At 45.0% G+C, this 22,755-nt stretch overlaps 1 protein-coding gene across 3 annotated transcripts in view; it reads right to left on the bottom strand.

The window, feature by feature from the left end:
• INPP5J (inositol polyphosphate-5-phosphatase J) overlaps window positions 1–22,755 on the bottom strand; it is a 120,600-nt gene that overhangs the window by 62,512 nt on the left and 35,333 nt on the right. For all 3 annotated transcript variants that reach the window (XM_044275261.1, XM_044275260.1, XM_044275262.1), the window contains one exon: window positions 3,776–4,305. In XM_044275261.1, the coding sequence (XP_044131196.1) occupies window positions 3,776–4,305 (530 nt within the window). The remainder of the gene's footprint in view (window positions 1–3,775; window positions 4,306–22,755) is intronic.

Below are 22,755 nucleotides of genomic sequence, written 5' to 3'. Positions count from 1 at the left end.
ACATCAATAAAGTTTATATTATACACCGCCATATCCTGTTCATACCCAATCTTTAGGCCTCATGCACATGACAGTGAAAAACTGCCATTTTTAGCACCAATGAAACTCTATAGGGCTATTTACATGCTTGTTCTTTTAAAAGCCAGTGAATAGCCTCTGCCCATTTCCACAGCCAGACGGACCCCACTGAAATCAATGGAACCGTTTTAAACAGCCACTTAGACAGGAGTGCACCTGTCTACAGACTGTTAAAAACAGATACACTTTCACAATATGGCCATTTAGGGGTTAAAATAGCCCAAAACTCTCACTTCATCCACTTGCTCGCACTGCAGCAGTCTCTTGCCGAAGGACCTACGATATGCATTATGACGTAACCACATGGGAGCGCACGGTGACGTCATCACGGACATCGCAGGTCTTTTGGCAGGTCCTGTTCAATGAAGAGAGAAGAGACTGCTGTAGCACGATCAAGTGGATGAGGTGAGGTTGTTGTTTTTTTGTCAAATACACAAAAAAAAAAACAGCTGGGGGCAACTATGGGGGCATAATTTACACTAGGGGAAATTATTTAAGCTGGGGGCCTACATTGGGGGCATTATTAAAGCTGGGGGCAGTAAAAAAATAAATAGCTACACTATGGAAGATATTTTTTCAGCTGGGGGACTACCATCCTGTGGGTTTAGAAATAACTGCCAATTAAATTCATCCTTTTTACAACGGACATGAAAAATGGATGCAAAATAGACATTAAAATGGACACATGGCCATGGATGCACACACTGATGCAAAATGGCTATGAAAAACTGGCTGTGTGTCCGTTTAACTGACTTTTTTTCAATGACGCCTTTCTGAGAAACGGACGTTAAAAACTGACCCATTCAATTGTCTGGGGGCAGTCCGTCAGTGAAAAATGGAAAAAAAAGAACATGTTCTATTTTTTTACGTCCATTATTCACAGGCTGTCAAAAAACGGCAGTGTGAATAAACCCATAGACCATGGATGTCAAACTCATGGCCCTCCAGATGTTGCAAAACTACAACTCCCATCATTCCCTGATAGCTGTAGTATGCCCAGGCATGATGGGAGTTGTAGTTTTGCAACAGCTGGAGGGCCACGAGTTTGACATCCCTGCCATAGACTATCGTTGGCCTTAAAATGGACATGTGATGGCCGTTAAAAAAACGTCCATCACACATCTGTTTTTCACTGTCGTGTGTATGTTAGGCTACTTTCACACTAGTGTTTTTGCTGGATCCGGCAGGGTTCAGTAAAAACGCTTCCGTTACTGATAATACAACCGTCTGCATCCGTTATGAACGGATCCAGTTGTATTATCTTTAACATTGCCAAGACGGATCCATCAAAAACTCAATTGAAAGTCATTGGGGACGGATCCGTTTTCTATTGTGTCAGATTGTGTCTGAGAAAACGGATCACCATTGACTTGCATCGTGGGTCATGACGGATCCATCTTGCTCCACATCCCATGACGGAAAGAAAATGGCAGCATGCTGCGGTTTGCTCTCCGGCATGAGAACGGAATGGAATACATTTTGGAGCATTCTGTTCTGTTCAGTTACGTTTTGTCCCCATTGACAATGAATAGGGACAAAACGGAAGCTTTTTTTTCCGGTATTGAGGCCCTATGATGGATCTCAATACCGGAAAATAGAAACGCTAGTGTGAAAGTAGCCTAACCTTAGAGTAAAATATACAGACTGCTTTTACCTACACACTACAGTAATAACAATAAGAACTCAATAGACAAATATCAAATATGTAGTATTTCTGGGAGATGGAAAAAAGGTTTTCATGAGTCAGAAAATACATTGTTGCTCATTTACTGTCATAATAAATAATAGTTTTCAATTACTTTGGTTTAAAAAAAACTGTATTCAGACGCTTTTCAGACGGGTGTTATACAAGGGCTTATATGTGCCCTTATTATGAACGCAACACCCGGACATTTCTGATAAGCTGCAGAAGGTCCCTAACACTGGAGTAATAAAGCTACCATATTATACCAGTCTGAAAGAGGCCTATTTAATAGATTATATTAGGTTTGGGAATGTCACTGCTCATTAAGATTACAGTTTGTATAGTGGGATGAAAAATGATATACTGCATAATTCCCAATACTTGTATGCAAAAGTTAGTTTCATTTCTTTAAAGGGAGTCGACCTAATCTGAGCGTTTTAGACCGCTCGGATCAGGTTATAGACTCCTTTGCCCTCATTCCAATGGTACCTTAATTTTTACTGTCCCTCGCCAAGTTCTTCCAAAAAAGACTTTTAAAGCTTATGCTAATGAGGTTCGGCAAGTGCCCAGGGGCGGCATTACTGCAGCAAGTGCCCAGGCCCCTCGGCGATGTGCCCAGAAAACCACCCCTCTGGTCCGCCCTCGTTTCCTATTATTACCTCCACCTCTCCCTCACAAATCTCACACCTGCGCAGCTCCACACCTGCCCCGCACCTGCGCACTGCTGTACCCATTATGGGCAGAGGAACAGGGAGTTGACCTTCGCATGTGCAGATCCGTACCTCAAAATACAGCCAGCGGAAGTAACCAGCCGCATCAGAGGGCGGTAGTGAAGCCAAAGAAGGGGCGTGTCGGTGCATGCGCAGTGCAACTTCCTGTTCCTCTGCCCATAATGGGCACAGCAGTGCTCAGGTGCGGGGCAAGCATGGAGCTGCACAGACGCAAGATTTCTATTATGGTGAATGGATCCCAGGTTCTAGTCCCCTAAAACTTGTTGTTTAAAAACAAAACAAAAAAAAAACATTAAAATATTATAAGTTCAAATCATCCTGTTTCCCAATTTTAAATGTAAAACTAAATACACAAGTAATAAAATAAACATAACAGGTATTGCCGCTTCCAAAAATGTCATAACTTTTACAATTATAAATATTTTTCCTGCAGAACAGAAACAGAAAAAAAAATACATGATTTGCCACTTTTTGGTCGCCTTAACCCATAAAAAAATTGAATGACAGTGATCATAAAAACCATACATGCCCCAAAAATGGTATCAATAAAAAACTACAGTTCGTCCTGCAAAAAACAAAGAAAATGTAATTTGGTTTTAAAAACTATACAAAAAAAAATACAAAAAACTATACAAATTTGGTATCACCGTAATCGTATTGAGCCACAGAACAGGGGTGTTATGTCATTTTTAGCACACAGTGAAAACATGGTAAATTAAATGGTTTCCTTAAATACGCCCTCATATGGCTATATGAATGGAAAATTTTAAAGGTTATGGCTATTGGAAAGTGGGGAAGGAAAAACAAAAGTGGGACCGGTACTTAAGGGGTTAAAGAGGTTGTCGGAGATATTTTAACTGATAATCTATACCCTGCATAGGTCATCAGTATATGATCGGTGGGGATCCAACACGCAGGACCCCCGTTACCTTCTTCAGCTTTGACTAGGTCATATGACATCACGATCATTGGTCACATGACCTAGGCGCAGCTCAGCCCCACTGAAGTAAATAGGGCAGAGCTGCAATACCAAACACAGCTGCTGTGCAATGTATGGCGTTGTGCTTGGTGAAATGAGAGAAGTTGTTGGACTCCCACTGATCAGATACTGATGACCAGATAGTAATGACCTATCCAGACGTCATGGACGTCAGGTAAAAAATCTTGGACAATCCGTTTAGAGCGATGTCTATTGCTTGTTTTAATGTGTTATCAATATGGTTCAACATAATTTTTTTGCTTACTAGTTTGAGTAATTTGCTGTATTAAAAAAAAAAATTACCTAAAATCCTCTGCAGCTTTGTTTTGTTCGGCACCATTGAAAGATGATTTGTCTACTTCAACTTGGAACAGTTGATTGGAATCAGATCTCATGCAAGGTTCCTGAAATCTAATAGGTCGTGGAGAAGCTTGGGATCTCCTAGGTTGTGGTGATCCTCTTGGGCTAGGGGCTGGAGATCCATGAGGTGAGGATGGAGAAGGTGGAAGTGGCCTATATTGATGGGTTGGAGATAAGAGACTTGGACAATATCCCTCAGGTTGTGATCTAGCAGACTCATCTTTTGGACTGAACTGAGAACCCACAGGGTGGAGTCTCAAGGATCCTTCTGGTTGTGACCGATCAGGAGCAGAAGATCCCACTGGTGCTAAAGGACGGATAGACAGCTGTCCCACTGGAAGTGAAGCTTGTGAAGCGCTAGAACCCTCAGGCTGAGATCTACCTGATCCTGTTGGACTAAGTCGAGGAGAGGTCACAGGCCTTGTGGACAACTCTGGAGATGGTGGAGCAACAAACACACGTTGTGTATCCATCTATAGGGAGCAAGCACAAAACATACAGTATGTTAACACTCAGCCATAAACTAGAGACAGATCACCATAGAAAAACATGGGTTGCTTTCTTTAATTGCCCTAACCATTTTGCTAAAGTCTGAAAAAGTCGTAAGCTCCAGACTCTCTCCGCCCTCCTGCTGCTGATTTCAGTTGGAAAAAAATGTAAATCAGCCAGCAGCAGGGGCTGAGGAGAGCCCGTCACTCCAAAATGCAGTGTAATCTGCATGTGATAGAGCAGAAGAAGCTAAACAGAATAATATATAGTTTTGTGGTTAAAAATTCTATTAAAGTTGTAACTTTTCTATCTTTTATTTTTCTGATTTCAGTTGTGAACAGGGAGATGTTATCAGTGACAGAGTGATTGATCCCTTCCCTGTATAAGGGTCCATTCACACGTCTGGAAAATGGGTCCGCATCCGTTCCGCAATTTTGCGGAACAGGTGCGGACCCATTCATTTTCAATAGGCTGGAATGTGCTGTCCGTATCCGCGGATCCGCACTTCCTTTCCGCAAAAAAAGAACATAGAATAGAACATGTCCTATTCTTGTCTGCAATTGAGGACAAGAAAAGGCATTTTCTATGAGAGTGCCAGCGATGTACGGTCCGCAAAATGTGGAACGCACATTGCCGGTGTCCGTGTTTTGCAGATACGCAATCCGCAATACGGATGTGTGAATGGACCCTTAATGTGTATATAGCGATAGTAAATAGTTTCTGTCACTGATAGCTCTGCTTGGGGTTCAGAAAAGACATGCTGCCAGACTGTAGATCAATACTATCAATCACTGATAACACCTCCCTGTGTACATCTATCAGTGACTGACAGCTATCTCTGTAGACACACTTACACAGAGAATGCTATCAATCACTGATAACACCTCCCGTGTGTATATCTATCAGAAACTGACAGCTATCTATGTATACACACTTACACAGGGAATACTATCAATCACTGATAACACCTCCCCTATGTACATCTATCCGTGACTGACAGCTATCTCTGTATACATACTTACACAGAGAATGCTATCAATCACTGATAACACCTCCCGTGTACATCTATCAGAAACTGACAGCTATCTCTGTATACACACTTACACAGAGAATACTATCAATCACTGATAACACCTCCCCCAAGTACATCTATGAGTGACTGAGAGCTATCTCTGTATACACACTTACATAGTAAATATTATCAATCACTGATAACACCTCCCATGTGTACAACTATCAGTGACTGACAGCTATCTATGTATATACACTTACACAGAGAATGCTATCAATCACTGATAATATCTTCCCTGTACAACTGTCAGTGACTGGCAGCTATCTATGTATACACATTTACACAGGGAATGCTATCATTCACAGATAACATCTCCCCATGTACATCTATCAGTGACTGACAACTATCTATGTATATACATTTACTATCAATCACTGATAACACCTCCCCCATGTACATCTATCAGTCACTAACAGCTATCTCTGTATATACACTTACACAGAGAATGCTATCAATCACTGATAACACCTCCCCTGTGTACATCTATCAGCGACTGACAACTATCTATGTATACACACTTACTATCAATCACTGATAACACCTCCCCTGTGTACATCTATCAGTGACTAACAGCTATCTATGTATACACACTTACACAGAGAATACTATCAATCACTGATAACACATCCCGTGTACATCTATCAGTGACTGACAGCTATCTCTGTATACACACTTACACAAAGAATACTATCAATCACTGATAACACCTCCCAAGTACATCTATTAGAAACTGACAGCTATCTCTGTAGACACACTTACACAGAGAATACTATCAATCACTAATAACACCTCCCCCATGTACATCTATGAGTGACTGAGAGCTATCTCTGTATACACACTTACATAGTGAATATTATCAATCACTGATAACACCTCCCATGTGTGCAACTATCAGTGACTGACAGCTATCTAGGTATATACACTTACACAGAGAATACTAGCAATCACATATAATACCTACACCATATACAGCTATCAGTGACTGACAGCTATCTTTGTATACACACTTACACAGGGAATACGATCAATCACTGATAACACCTCCCATGTGTACAACTATTAGTGACTGATAGCTATCTATGTATATACACTTAGGGTACTTTCACACTTGCGGCAGGACGGATCCGACAGGCTGTTCAATGGGGACGGAGCGGCGGTCCGGCGGCACGGCAAAATTGCAGAAGGATGGATCCAACAGGGTGAACAGCCTGTCGGATCCGTTCTGCCGCAAGTGTGAAAGTAGCCTTACACAGAGAATACTATCAATCACTGATAACACCTCTCCCATGTACATCTATCAGTGACTGACAGCTATTTCTGTATACACACTTACACAGAGAATACTATTAATCAACAGATAACACCTCCCATGTGTACAGCTAGTGACTGACAGCTGTGCTGTACAGCTATCACAGGATATTCAGAGTTATGGGATGTGTGCCTTTCACATTTAAAATACATTTTAGCATTCATCCTCTTCCCTAATGCTGCATTTGCCACTTCCTGCAAAAAAACATCCATACCAAGCTCAGCTAACCCACTGTCTGCGGAAGATGCTGTCAAAGCAGACTTACATCAATTGCACATTTATAATTCATGGATATGCTTGACAATTGTAAGTGTATTTAAAGGGGTTATTGTGAATAGAATTGTGATGACCTATCCTCAGGATAGGTCATCAATATCTGATAAGTGGAGATCTGACTCCCGGCACTGCCACCGATCAGTTGATCACAGCATAAAAAGCACAGTGCCAAACATTGTATAGTGGCTGTGCTTGGTATTGCAGCTCAGGCCCATTCGAATGGGAATGAGCTGCACATACTGTAGACCATGTGACCGATTAATGTGACATCACTGGCCTAGGAAGAGGCCGCTGCGCTCACCGGAGTGCCATGGCCTCCTCAAACAGCTGATTAGAGGGAGTGCGCACTACTTTCCACCTGCTGTCCAGGAAGCTATGACACAACCTATTCACCTAGATCTGTGTCATGAATGGTTAGTGTTTATTGTGAAACCTGATGAAGGGGAGATCCTGATCCCCGAAACGTGTTGTTTCTATTAAACAAGAAGAATTAATTTATTAAGACCGTCTTCACCAGTGATTTCGCACCGACGCAGAGCCTTTTTTGTTTAACTATGAATGGTAAGTGTGGCTTTCTAGACTAGACCACTACAGATCACATTATGGCATACATTAGTGATATGCTATAAGATGGTAATACATTTTTACTGAGATAAACCAGAGAAACTTGTTACTGTATGTATAGTACTACAATATACTTTATATACTGTAGTACTACAATACTATGCTTACACACACACACTGTGATGAATACCACACCTCGTGCCTGCTTGACGTCAACCATGTCGAGCTCACGAGACCTGGTATGATCACGGGTTTACCAAAAACGTGAAGTTACGCCCTCCAGTGGAGCACGTAAGGTCAGGTTGGTATCGTTTACACACACACACCTCCTGTCCACGCCGGCACAGAGAGGCAACAAGCTGAGAGAGCCTTTTCACTGCCGCAGTGAAACAGTGCCTCCTCAGCCCGGGTATCTGCCACCAGTTCTCGTTTGATATAAGCCAGGTCCGCTAACGGGATTATATAGGGTCAGAAACCAACCCGCGGTAGCTTCTAACTAGGCCAAAACACGGACGTGGGGATTCGTGATCGAGATACAAGATAGCACAAGATTAAATTATAGATTTAATCGCCATAAGAGCACACCAGATTTAACACACTACACACAGACAATATGTACAGTGGTCTGAGGTTAGAGATTACAGGCTATATGGTTACAACAGGGTTAAGCAGTGTAAAAGTCAGTTACCGAGTAAGATGAAAGTTCCTTTGAGATGTTCTTTGCTGGAGTCCACATGAAGGGCCGTGATCTCAGCTATTATGGATATCTCCCTACCCTGACCTCGTCCCATTAAACAAAGACCATGGGAACGTACCTCGTGGCCACCGGGACACAAATATGTATCGGGTTTGCGCCTGCGATGGCCAGGCGATTCATAATTCCTTATGAAAGGTAGGTGCCAACATGTCTGGGAGGTCTCATTGATCCTGGGCAAGGGCGGATACCCCATGCTGGGGGTTTTCCTGCAGGATTCAGCTTGGCTTCAAACTGGACTGAGGTGTGACCTTCTCCTTGAAGCCTGGACCCCCTGGGGTCTTTCTTCCTTGCCAACTGACACTCAGATGGATGGGGGGGGGGGGTGGAAACTTATTTTGCATGTACACTGAACATGCCAAGAGGTGCATCAAATGACAATCAGGGCTGGGGGGCTTTGAAGCAGGGCCCTCCTGTGAAGTTCACTACCTCTGCTATCTGTCAGCAACTGGGGGTGTGAGGACATGGCTGACAGGAAATATTAATCCATATTCCTCACACACACGTGTACATTATAATGTACCCATGTGGGGCTTTAACTTTCCTTTTTTCTTGTATTTTAGCATAGCTCAGTATGCTAACAACAGGTACAGCTAGCTTTCTCGATGCCCCATAAAATGCATTTGGAAAGTTTTTAAACCCTTTAACCTTATTACATTTTGTTATCCTGCAGCCTTGTCCCCGTCATTCTGCTCTCATAATGAGAAAGTACACCAGAATGTTAGAAATCTTTGCTAATTTATTGAAAAGGAAAAACTAAAGTATTTCATTGACATAAGTATTCAGACCCTTTACTCAGTATTTGGCAGTCATTACAGCCTCCAGTCTTCTTGGCTATGATGCCACAAGGTTGTACCACCTGGATTTGGGGATTTTCTGCCATTCTTCTCTGCAGACCCTCTCAAGCTTTGTCAGGTTGGATTGTCGGACAGCCATTTTGAGGTCTCTCCAGAGATATTCAATTGGGTTCAAGTCAGGGCTCTGGCTGGGCCACTCAAGGACTTTCACAGAGTTGTCCCTGCCTGTGTGCTTAGGGTCACCGTCTTGCTGGAAACTGTACCTTCGGCCCATTCTAAGGTCCAAAGCACTCTGGATCAGGTTTTCATTAAGAATATCTCTGTACTTTTGTCCATTCAGCTTTCCCTGAAGACACTCACATAGTATGAGGTTGCTACCACCATACTTCACTGTAAGGATGGTATAGGGCAGTGCCTGGTTTCCCCCAGATATGACATTTAGAATTGAGGCCAGAAAGTTAAATCTTGGTTTCATCAGACCAGAGATTTTTGCTTCTCACAGTGTGAGAGTCCTTCAGGTGCTTTTTTTGCCAAATCCATGTGGGCTTTCATGTGTCTGTTATTGAGGAGAGGCTTTTTTCTGGCCATTCTGCCATACGGCCCTGATTGGTGGAGTGCTGCAGTGATGGCTGGCCTTCTGTAAGTTTCTCCAATCTGCACACAGGATCACTGGAGCTCAGCCATGGTGGCCGTTGAGTTCTTTGTCACCTCTCTTATGAAGGTCCTTCTCCCCCAATTACTTAGTTTGGTGGGGTGCCCAGCTCTAGGAACAGTCCTGGTTGTTCCAAATATCTTCCATTTAAGAATTATGGAGGCCACTGTGCTCTTGGGAACTTTCGGTGCAGCAGAAATGTTTTGTGTACCCTTTTCCAGATCTGTGCCTCCAGGCAATCCTGTCTCTGAGCCCTACAGTCAGTTCTTTCTTCCTTATGGGTTGGTTTTTGCTCTGATATGCATATTCAGCTATGATACCTTCTATAAACAGTTGTGTGTCTTCTCCAAATCATATCCAATCAACTGAATTTACCCTAAGTGGACTCCAATTATCTCAAAGATACTCAAACTAAATGGGAGGCCCCCAGAGCTAAATTTTAAGTGTCATAGCAAAGGGTCTGAATACTTATGTCCATGCAAAATGTTATTTTGTTCCTTTTTAATAAATTTGCACACGGAATAGTGGCCGTGTATTGCGGATCTGCAAATGCGGTTCGCAATGCGGCAACGGGACAACTACGGTCATGTGCAGGAGGCCTTAGTCTGTCAATGATTGCTAAAAGATCTGTAATTACCTGATAATAACAGCTTTCATTAATGTCCCCTGTCCCTTTCCACTAGTCCTTTAAAAGACCGTTACTATGGCTCATTTGTCTCCAGCTAGGAAGACAGAGGGGCGGTCCTTCACACTGCATGCCTGCATTAGGCTTCAGAGTGAGGAGGCGTGTCTCTCATTAATCCAATCTGATTGGCTGGCAGGGAGCTTCTGGCTACAGCAAGTGTGTATGGGAAGTGAGGCAAAGCAGTTTTGGCCTCAGAGAACTGTCAGAGGAGCCATCTTGAGAAGGTCCTCATATTGTAGCATTCAAGACAGCTGTAACTAAGTGGTATGTGAAGAAACTAAAGATTGCTTTATGCTTAATGCTGCTGCAGCAGTAACGTATGCTAACATTGATTTTTTTATGAAAACATGACAGTTATTCTTTAAATTGAAAACAATCATGATTTTTCTTTTTTTTTTTTACAAAATCCCCCAGCCCTACGTTAATGAAAAAAAAAAAAACAGATCCATTAAACATAGGCTTCTGCATACAACTTCTCTCTAAAGTCCATGTACCTAGCACTGGCGGACAAACCACATGTGCAACATGTGCAGCTGAACAGGGGCCTAGAAGGTAAAGGGCTACTCTGTATTTTAATGCATGTAAGAGAATGAGACAATGAATTCCATGGTTCACAATTACTAGAGGGTTGTTAGATAAGAGGTGTTCTGTGATGAGCCATTCAACAGCAAGAGGCCCACATACTGTTGCTACATAGAGGTCTGCTGCAGTGGGTATCGGCCTGCGGTCCCCAGTTGTCTTGAGTTCATGTCCTTAGGTATATGCAGGAATTCTGTACAGAGAATCCATACAAGATGACAGATGGCAGACTAAGTGCTCATGCACACAAATGTATGTTTATGACATCCGTGTGCATTCCGTATTTTGCGGAACGGAACAGCTGGCCCCTAATAGAACAGTCCTATCCTTGTCCATAATGTAGAAAATAATAGGACATGTTCTAGTTTTTTGCGTAATGGAAATACGGACATACGGAAATGGAATGCACATGGAGTACCTTCCGTTTTTTTTGCGGACCTATTGAAATGAATGGTTCCACATACGGTCTGCAAAAAAAAAAAACTTAACGGAGACAGAAAGAAAATACGTTCGTGTGCATGAGGCCTAAATACCGTAGATTAGGGTGGATAAAAATCGGATTTTTTAAATAAAAAATAAAAAAAAATGATTTTTTTAAATTTAAATCAGATTTTTTTTATATAAGGCTACTTTCACACTAGCGTTCGTCGGTCCGCTCGTGAGCTCCGTTTGAAGGAGCTCACGAGCGGACCCGAACGCCTCCGTCCAGCCCTGATGCAGTCTGAATGGATGCGGATCCGCTCAGACTGCATCAGTCTGGCGGCGTTCAGCCTCCGCTCCGCTCCCTCCGCACGGACAGGCGGACAGCTGAACGCTGCTTGCAGCGTTCGGGTGTCCGCCTGGCCGTGCGGAGGCGTGCGGATCCGTTCAGACTTACAATGTAAGTCAATGGGAACGGATCCGCTTGAAGATGTCACCATATGGCTCAATCTTCAAGCGGATCCGTCCCCCATTGACTTTACATTGAAAGTCTGAACGGATCCGCGCAGGCTACTTGCGCACTTGCGCACTTGCGAATTTTTTTAAAGTTATTAATGCAGACGGATCCGTACTGAACGGAGCCTCCGTCTGCATTAATATGATCGGATCCGTTCAGAACGGATCCGATCAAGCGCAAGTGTGAAAGTAGCCTAAAATGCTTTTTGAGGAAAATATATTACCATCCAAAGGTTATTCCATCAAGAAATAAAGATGAGTTTTTTAATTATGTAGAATAAGGCCTCATGCACACGACAGTTATTTTTTTTTCGGTCCGCAAAAACGGGTTCCGTAGTTCCGTGATCCTTGTCCGTTTTTCCTTCTGTGGGTCTTCCTTGATTTTTGGAGGATCCACGGACATGAAGGAAAAAGTCGTTTTGGTGTCCGCCTGGCCGTGCGGAGCCAAACGGATCCGTCCTGACTTACAATGCAAGTCAATGGGGACGGATCCGTTTGACGTTGACACAATATGGTGCAATTGCAAAAGGATCCGTCCCCCATTGACTTTCAATGTAAAGTCAGGAGTCCCTATTATACCATCAGATCGGAGTTTTCTCCAATTAGATGGTATATTTTAACTTGAAGCGTCCCCATCACCATGGGAACGCCTCTGTTAGAATATACCATCGGATTTGAGTTACATCTGAAAACTCATATCCGACAGTATATTCTAACACAGAGGCGTTCCCATGGTGATGGGGATGCTTCAAGTTAGAATATACTAAGAAGTGTGTACATGACTGCCCCCTGCTGCCTGGCAGCACCCGATCTCTTACAGGGGGCTGTGATCCGCACAATTAACCCCTCAGGTTAAGTTGTTATTCTAAAAATCTTCATCTATTTGCATATTATAAGTTATACCAGCAAGAATTAGTCTTTATGTAGAATGTAGAAAACTATGATTTAAATCAAGCCTTACTGACTAGTGATTTAAATTGTGATTTAAATCAGTTTGATTTAAATCAAATCCACCCTGCCGTAGATAATTCTAATAGATCATCATCAGATTGTAGGCATGACTGCTGACTGCTCATACATATGTGAATACTTACAGGCACTTAACCTACCCCTACTGAAATGATGTGGACTAGTTGAAAGCAAATATAAATCCCAAGGAAATCCAAGAATTGACCAGTTGCCAGCACTGCTCTTCTCAAGGGAAAACACTTGGAGTCAGCAAGTAATATTAATCAGACTTTCCCAGAGAGATGGTGCCCAACAGTGTGGCTTCCCTACATATAAATCACATTAGATCATTGCAGCATACTGGTGAAAACAGTAGAATACCGCACCCCAGTGCAAGTGGAGGCCTAGCTTCTGAATGCTTCTAGCATGTTAATTACAATAAAGCTGTCTACAGAAATATGAGGAGTGGAAAACACAATCACACTTTTGGCTCTGTTCACATCTGCATCTGAGATTTTATCAAATTTGATGGAATGGGCACCTTGGTGGAACCCAAAAGTCAAGGAGGTCCATAGGCGCCTGTGATGTCCGCTGCTCAATGGAACTGGCAGAGTATGCAAATGTGAACACAGCCTTCATATAGGTATACAGCAGGGGTGGGGAACATTTTTGCTGCCGAGGGCCATTTAGATATTTGTAAGGCTACTTTCACACTAGCGTTCGATCGGATCCGTTCTGAACGGATCCGATCATATTAATGCAGACGGAGGCAGACGGAGGCAAAAAAAAGCTAAGTGTGAAATTAGCCTGAGCGGATCCGTCCAGACTTTTACATTGAAAGTCAATGGGGGACGGATCCGCTTTAAGATTGAGCCATATTGTGGCATCTTCAAACGGATCCGTCCCCATTGACTTACATTGTAAGTCTGGACGGATCCGCACGCCTCCGCGCGGCCAGGCGGACACCCGAACGCTGCAAGCAGCGTTCAGGTGTCCGCCTGCTGAGCGGAGCGGAGGCTGAACGCCGCCAGACTGATGCAGTCTGAGCGGATCCGCATCCATTCAGACTGCATCAGGGCTGGACGGAAGCGTTCGGGTCCGCTCGTGTGAAACTAGCCTAAGATTGTTCGCGGGCCATACAAAATTCTCAATTTTACTGCTGTATTTGCTCAAACATATAATTGACTTAGGCTACTTTCACTCTAGTGTTTCTATTTTTTGGTATTGAGATCTGTCATAGAGTCTCAATGCTGGAAAAAAAACGCTTCCGTTTTGTGCCTATTCATTGTTAATGGGGACAAAACGTTTGGTTGCGTTCCCATACCGGAGAGCAAACCGCATATGTGGATGTAGAGTGATCTGCGGATGAACTACACGGCTCAGAAGAGAAGTAGCGCCATTGGGATTTTGGACAGAGAATTTTGCGGAAATGTTTTTTGGAGGGCATGTCACATTTAGGAAGCCCCCATGGTGCCAGAACAGCAAGAAACCCCCACCTGGCACACCATTTAGGAAAACTAGACCCCTCAAGGAAGGAACATAACAAAGGGTCTAGTATCATAAATGGTGTGTCAGGTGGGGTTTCTTGTAATTCTGGCACCATGGGGGATTCCTAAATGTGACATGCCCCCCCAAAAAACATTTCAGCAAAATTCTCTGTCCAAAATCCCAATGGCGCTCCTTCTCTTCTGAGCTGTGTAGTTCACCCATAGATCACTCTACATCCATATATGAGGTATTTTTTACACTAAATTGCTGGTGTTACCCCAAATTTTTCTTTTTTACAAGGGTTAATAGGGGAAAAAGCGCCCCGAAATTTGTAGCCCCATTTCTCCCGGGAAAGGACATACCCCATATGTGGACGTAAAGTTCTTTGCGGGGGGGGGGGAACTACACGGCTCAGAAGAGAAGGAGTACCATTGGGATTTTGTAGAGAGAATTTGGGGGTTTAAAATTTGGAAGACTGTGGACAAATAAATTAAAACAGGGGAAGGGGATTATAAATTTTGTATTCTATGCAAGTGTGGTACTCCTTGAAGCAACCGTCAATGCAGAGGCCCGGAGGATTGGGGCACGTGTCACACTGAGTGGTGGTGTTACACACTCTGCACGTTTTGGGGGACCTACCCTTCTTTCCAGTATGAGGGACCACACCTGGAAAGTGCCTCCAGTTCCCAAGTACCGGTCAGAAAAGATCAGGTCCTTGAGGACTGCCTCATAGAACTGCAGGAATTTCCCTGTGTTGCCAGCGCTCCGGGACAGCACAAGAGTTGTACATGGCAACCTGTACCAAGTAGACCGCAACTTTTTTGTACCATGCCCGAGTTTTGCGCATGGCATTATATGGATTAAGGACTTGATCAGAGAGATCAACTCCTCCCATATACCGATTGTAGTCGACGATACAATCGGGCTTGAGGACCGTTGCCGCGGTACCTCGCACAGGGACAGGGGTGATGCCGTTACCGTGAATTGTGGACAGTAAAAGGACATCCCTCTCGTCCTTATATCTGACCAGCAACAGGTTTCAACTGGTAAGGGCACGGGTCTCATCCCTGGAGATAGGTACCTGGAGGGGGTGGGTAGGGAGGCCTCGTTGACTTTTCCGCACGGTCCCACAAGCAGACGTGGATCTGGCGGCTAGGGACTGGAACAAGGGGGTACTAGTATAAAAGTTATCCACGTACAGGTGGTAACCCTTATGAGTGGGGGACATTCTGGGGGTTCAATACGGGAATCTTGCCCCTAGTACACACGAAACTTGTACCTGAGGTACTCCCATAAAGTTTGTACAGCTTCACGCCATACCTCGCCCCCTTGAAAGCAATGAGAGACTCGTCAACAGCGACCTCCCTTCCAGGTACATAGACCTCCAAATATTTGGCCCCGAAGTGATCAATGACCGGTGTCATGCCCTGCTCAGGTTATGTGCGGAGGTCTGCCAGGCTAGCAGCACATTTGTAGTTTGTTTTGTTTTGGGTTTGGATTTGAGCTGTATCCGCCTCCTTCCAGGTGCACTGGGTGGGGTTATTTGTATGAGTTTAAATTACTCCCTTTCCCAGTGTCCTGTGCGGGTTATAGCTTCTATCTTGCTCTGAGGAAGGAAGGAATTGCTGTTTCTGCTCAGCTACAGATAAGTTGGTTTTGTTTCTCTTTTGTGTTCTGTCTAGGCTGGCTCAGGTGGACTTGCCTGGTGGGCCGGAAAACTAGTACGAGCCCCAGGGTTGCTCATACTAGTGTGGGCCACAGGGTTCCTGGCATGGAGGGGCTCCTGGCTCCGCCTGGCGGTGTCTTCGCCGTCTTGGGGGCTCATCATCATCACTAGATGATGAGGAGCACGAGGATGACAACAGGAAAGTGGGGTCATCCTTGTCCTCACTGGGGCTCTCAGAGTCGGAGAGCAGCTGGGCGTATGCCTCCTCGGCCGAGAACATCCGGCGGGCCTGCGTGTCTGTAAAACTTTATTTACTGTGTGTGTAGGGGGACGGTGTGTTTTTACGTATACCCTGCGGTGGGGTGGGCGATGCGCTAACAGTGGCTGGACGCTCTTTTATGGCTAAGAGTGCCAGCCACAGTCAGCACACCTACAAAAAAAAAATTTGCTTGCGTCACCGCCACCTCACAGGATCTACAGAGGGTGATTTGTGGTGTATATTATACCACCGATCACCCTCCTATTCCGGGTCATCGGAGACCCGGAAACGCTGCAAACCACAGGTCTGAATTGACCTGCGGTTTGCAGCAATCACCGATACGGGGGTAACAGGACCCCCCTCGGCATTGTCACCGCATGGCGGTGATCGGAAATACACAGGGCATACATGTACGCCCTGTGTCCTTAAGGACTCAGACATCAGGGCGTACATTAGCACCTAGACTATATGCTTTTAAAATAATCCTTTACTGCAGCCATAGATACAGGCTTAGTAAATGTATACAGGAATAAGGTATACAACCTTAGTATAGGTATACGAGAATAAGGGATACAGGCTTAGTATACGTATACAGGAATAAGGGATACAGGCTTAGTAAAGGTATACAGGAATAAGGGATACAGGCTTAGTATAGGTATACAGGAATAAGAGGTACAGGCTTAGTATACGTATACAGGAATAAGGGATACAGGGTTAGTATACGTATACAGGAATAAGGGATACAGGCTTAGTATACATATACAGGAATAAGGGATACAGGCTTAGTGTGTGTATATATATATATATATATATATATATATACAGGAATAAGGGATACAACCTTAGTATACGTATAAAGGAATAAGGAATACAGCCTAAAATATTCTTTGTCGTGTTTTCCTTGAAAAACTGTGAAACAACCAATATGGCATTGTCATTGAGGTTTACCTGAATGAAAAATCTACCATATTGTGCAGTAATGGATCCCTGTATGACTGTATAACTAGTTCAGAGCATGGGTGGAAATTGTAGTAATGGCCAAATCACCCAGCTTTCCTAGAAACAGACAGAACTAAGAAAAGGCTGAATATAAAATGCACAGAAGGACTTATACACAAGCAGCGTACTACTACTGCCCTTATCTGACTCACACTCGTCATCGACAAATAGTGTCTAAAAATAAACTTTCAGCCTTCTGTGCATTTATCTGACGGGTAGCCTTCTGTGCATTTATCTGACGGGTATGAGGCATTTATGTAACTGGTGTGAGGCATTTATGTAACTGGTGTGAGGCATTTATCAGACTGGTGTGAGGCATTTATCAGACTGGTGTGAGGCATTTATCGGATGGGTATGAGGCATTTATCAGACTGGTGTGAGGCATTTATCAGACTGGTGTGAGGCATTTATCAGACTGGTATGAGGCATTTATCAGACTGGTGTGAGGCATTTATCAGACTGGTAGGAGGCATTTATCAGACTGGTGTGACTTGAGCCATTTATCAGACTGGACTGGTGTGAGGTATTTATCAGACTGGTGTGGGACATTTATCAGACTGGTGTGGGACATTTATCTGACTGATATGAGGCATTTATCTGATGGGTATGAGGCATTTATCAGACTGGTGCGAGGCTTTTATCAGACCTGTGTTCGGCATTTATCTGATGGGTATGAGGCATTTATCAGACTGGTGTGAGGCATTTATCAGACTGGTGTGGGGCATTTATCAGACTGGTGTGGGGCATTTATCAGACTGGTGTGGGGCATTTATCAGACTGGTGCGAGGCATTTATCAGACTGCTGCGAGGCATTTATCAGACTGGTATGAGGCATTTATCAGACTGGTATGAGGCATTTATCAGACTGGTGTCAGGCATTTATCAGACTGGTATGAGGCATTTATCAGACTGATGTTAGGCATTTATCAGACTGGTGTGGGGCATTTATCAGACTGGTGTGGGGCATTTATCAGACTGGTGTGGGGCATTTATCAGACTGGTGCGAGGCATTTATCAGACTGCTGCGAGGCATTTATCAGACTGGTATGAGGCATTTATCAGACTGGTATGAGGCATTTATCAGACTGGTGTCAGGCATTTATCAGACTGGTATGAGGCATTTATCAGACTGGTGTCAGGCATTTATCAGACTGGTGTGAGGCATTTATCAGACTGATGTTAGGCATTTATCAGACTGGTGTGGGGCATTTATCAGACTGGTGTGGGGCATTTATCAGACTGGTGTGGGGCATTTATCAGACTGGTGCGAGGCATTTATCAGACTGCTGCGAGGCATTTATCAGACTGGTATGAGGCATTTATCAGACTGGTATGAGGCATTTATCAGACTGGTGTCAGGCATTTATCAGACTGGTATGAGGCATTTATCAGACTGGTGTGACTTGAGGCATTTATCAGACTGGTGTGAGGTATTTATCAGACTGGTATGAGGCATTTATCAGACTGGTGTCAGGCATTTATCAGACTGGTGTCGGGCATTTATCAGACTGGTATGAGGCATTTATCGGACTGGTGTGACTTGAGGCATTTATCAGACTGGTGTGAGGTATTTATCAGACTGGTATGAGGCATTTATCAGACTGGTATGAGGCATTTATCAGACTGGTGTGACTCGTGAGGCATTTATCAGACTGGGGTGACTCGTGAGGCATTTATCAGACTGATGTTAGGCATTTATCAGACTGGTGTGGGGCATTTATCAGACTGGTGTGGGGCATTTATCAGACTGGTGTGGGGCATTTATCAGACTGGTGTGGGGCATTTATCAGACTGGTGTGAGGTATTTATCAGACTGGTGTGGGGCATTTATCAGACTGGTGTGGGGCATTTATCAGACTGGTGTGAGGCATTTATCAGACTGGTATGAGGCATTTATCGGACTGGTGTGACTCGTGAGGCCTTTATCAGACTGGGGTGACTCGTGAGGCATTTATCAGACTGGTGTGGGACATTTATCAGACTGGTGTGGGACATTTATCTGACTGATATGAGGCATTTATCTGATGGGTATGAGGCATTTATCAGACTGGTGCGAGGCTTTTATCAGACCTGTGTTCGGCATTTATCTGATGGGTATGAGGCATTTATCAGACTGGTGTGAGGCATTTATCAGACTGGTGTGGGGCATTTATCAGACTGGTGTGGGACATTTATCTGACTGATATGAGGCATTTATCTGATGGGTATGAGGCATTTATCAGACTGGTGCGAGGCTTTTATCAGACCTGTGTTCGGCATTTATCTGATGGGTATGAGGCATTTATCAGACTGGTGTGAGGCATTTATCAGACTGGTGTGGGGCATTTATCAGACTGGTGTGGGGCATTTATCAGACTGGTGTGGGGCATTTATCAGACTGGTGCGAGGCATTTATCAGACTGCTGCGAGGCATTTATCAGACTGGTATGAGGCATTTATCAGACTGGTATGAGGCATTTATCAGACTGGTGTCAGGCATTTATCAGACTGGTATGAGGCATTTATCAGACTGGTGTGACTTGAGGCATTTATCAGACTGGTGTGAGGTATTTATCAGACTGGTATGAGGCATTTATCAGACTGGTGTCAGGCATTTATCAGACTGGTGTCGGGCATTTATCAGACTGGTATGAGGCATTTATCGGACTGGTGTGACTTGAGGCATTTATCAGACTGGTGTGAGGTATTTATCAGACTGGTATGAGGCATTTATCAGACTGGTATGAGGCATTTATCAGACTGGTGTGACTCGTGAGGCATTTATCAGACTGGGGTGACTCGTGAGGCATTTATCAGACTGATGTTAGGCATTTATCAGACTGGTGTGGGGCATTTATCAGACTGGTGTGGGGCATTTATCAGACTGGTGTGGGGCATTTATCAGACTGGTGTGGGGCATTTATCAGACTGGTGTGAGGTATTTATCAGACTGGTGTGGGGCATTTATCAGACTGGTGTGGGGCATTTATCAGACTGGTGTGAGGCATTTATCAGACTGGTATGAGGCATTTATCGGACTGGTGTGACTCGTGAGGCCTTTATCAGACTGGGGTGACTCGTGAGGCATTTATCAGACTGGTGTGAGGTATTTATCAGACTGGTGTTGGGAATTTATCAGACTGGTGTTGGGAATTTATCAGACTGGTGCGAGGCATTTATCAGACTGGTGTCAGGCATTTATCAGACTGGTGTCAGGCATTTATCAGACTGGTGTCAGGCATTTATCAGACTGGTATGAGGCATTTATCGGACTGGTGTGACTTGAGGCATTTATCAGACTGGTGTGAGGTATTTATCAGACTGGTGTGACTCGTGAGGCATTTATCTGACTGGTGTGAGGTATTTATCAGACTGGTGTTGGGAATTTATCAGACTGGTGTTGGGAATTTATCAGACTGGTGCGAGGCATTTATCAGACTGGTGTCAGGCATTTATCAGACTGGTGTCAGGCATTTATCAGACTGGTGTCAGGCATTTATCAGACTGGTATGAGGCATTTATCGGACTGGTGTGACTTGAGGCATTTATCAGACTGGTGTGAGGTATTTATCAGACTGGTGTGACTCGTGAGGCATTTATCAGACTGGTATGAGGCATTTATCAGACTGGTGTGACTCGTGAGGCATTTATCAGACTGGGGTGACTCGTGAGTGTCATGGAACCATGAACCAGACGTACAACAGAGATAGGTGGAATAAGAAGGCTTTATTGAAAATCAAGCCGTAGCTAAAGTCCAAACGGATGGCTAAACTGAAGCAGGGTCTTGCGTAGACGGAGGTCAGGAACCAGGAGGGTAGTCAGACGTAGCCAGGATCAGGAACCAACGGGGTAGTCAGACGAAGCCAGGATCGGGAACCAACGGGGTAGTCAGACGAGGCCAGGATCAGGAACCAGAAGCAGCAGCAGTCTTTGAAGCATGTGCACACAGGAGGACCAAGCAAGGAACTGAAGCCACAGACCTTCTATATATGAGCTAAGCATCCAGCTCCTCCCAGTGGGAAGGAGGAGCCGCAGGGTGGGAGGCTACAAGAAACCCAGAAACCAAGATGGCCGCCAGCACATGTCAAACGAAGGAGAACAGTGAGAAGGTAAGACCATGACAGTACCTCCCCCTCAAGGGCCCCTCCTCCGCGGAGTAAGGAACGGTTTCAGAGGGAAGCGTGCGTGGAAGGCTCGGAGCAACGCAGGAGCATGGACATCTGTGGAGGGAACCCAGGAACGCTCCTCTGGACCATAACCACGCCAATGGACCAAAAACTGCAACCGACCGCGGACCAGGCGTGAGTCCAGGATATTGCTCACCTCATATTCCTCACGATTGCCCACTTGGACCCGACGGGGCCGAGGAACCGAGGAAGTGAAACGATTACACACCAATGGCTTCAACAGGGAGACATGAAACACGTTGGAGATCCGCATGCCAGGAGGAAGCGCAAGGGCATAGGCTACCGGGTTTACCCTGTGAAGCACTCGGAAGGGACCAACAAAGCGAGGCGCCAGCTTGGGAGTGGGCACTCGAAGGTTGAGGTTGCGGGTGGACAACCATACACGGTCTCCGACCTGGTAGGAAGGAGCGGGCGCTCGTCTGCGATTAGCCTGGAGTCTCTGGCGTTGCGCAGAGACCTCAAGGGACCTCTGGATCTGTACCCAAGAAGTACGTAGGATGGAAAGGTGATCCTCCACAGCCGGAGTATCCTGGGGAGAGAATACCTCCGGTAACACGGCAGGTTGGAACCCATAATTGGCCATGAAGGGAGACGTCCCAGAGGAAGAGTTCACCGCCGTGTTCCTGGCAAACTCAGCCCAAGGCAGGAGGTCAACCCAATTGTCTTGGTGATCGGAGACATAGCAACGAAGGAATTGCTCCAAGGCCTGATTGGATCGTTCTGCGGCCCCATTGGACTGAGGGTGGTAGGCCGAGGAGAAAGAGAGATGAATCCCCAACTGGGAGCAAAAGGCGCGCCAGAACCTGGACACAAACTGACTCCCCCGATCCGACACAATCTCCTTGGGCAAACCGTGCAACCGGAAGACCTCCCTGGCAAAAATCGAAGCCAACTCTTGTGCAGAGGGTAACTTCTTGAGAGGAACACAGTGGCACATTTTGGAAAACCGATCCACAATCATGAGAATGACCATATGGCCTCGGGATGCAGGAAGGTCCACAATGAAATCCATCCCCAGTTGTGACCATGGACGCTCCCCGGTGGCTATGGGTTGCAAAAGGCCCAGCGGAAGGTGCCGAGGGGACTTACTCTGGGCACAAACGGAGCATGCCGCTACATATGCGGCGATGTCGGAACGTAGAGAAGGCCACCAGAACAGACGTGAAACCGCCCAGGACAGCTGATTCTTTCCAGGGTGCCCCGCGGCCTTGGAGTTATGGTAGGTTCGCAACAACCGAGTGCGCAACTCCTCAGGCACAAAACATCTGCCGTTGGGTCTCCCAG

The sequence above is a fragment of the Bufo gargarizans genome, chromosome 1 (assembly GCF_014858855.1).
Source record: "Bufo gargarizans isolate SCDJY-AF-19 chromosome 1, ASM1485885v1, whole genome shotgun sequence".
NCBI lineage: Eukaryota > Metazoa > Chordata > Amphibia > Anura > Bufonidae > Bufo > Bufo gargarizans.
This window is presented reverse-complemented; position numbering and strand designations above follow the sequence as displayed.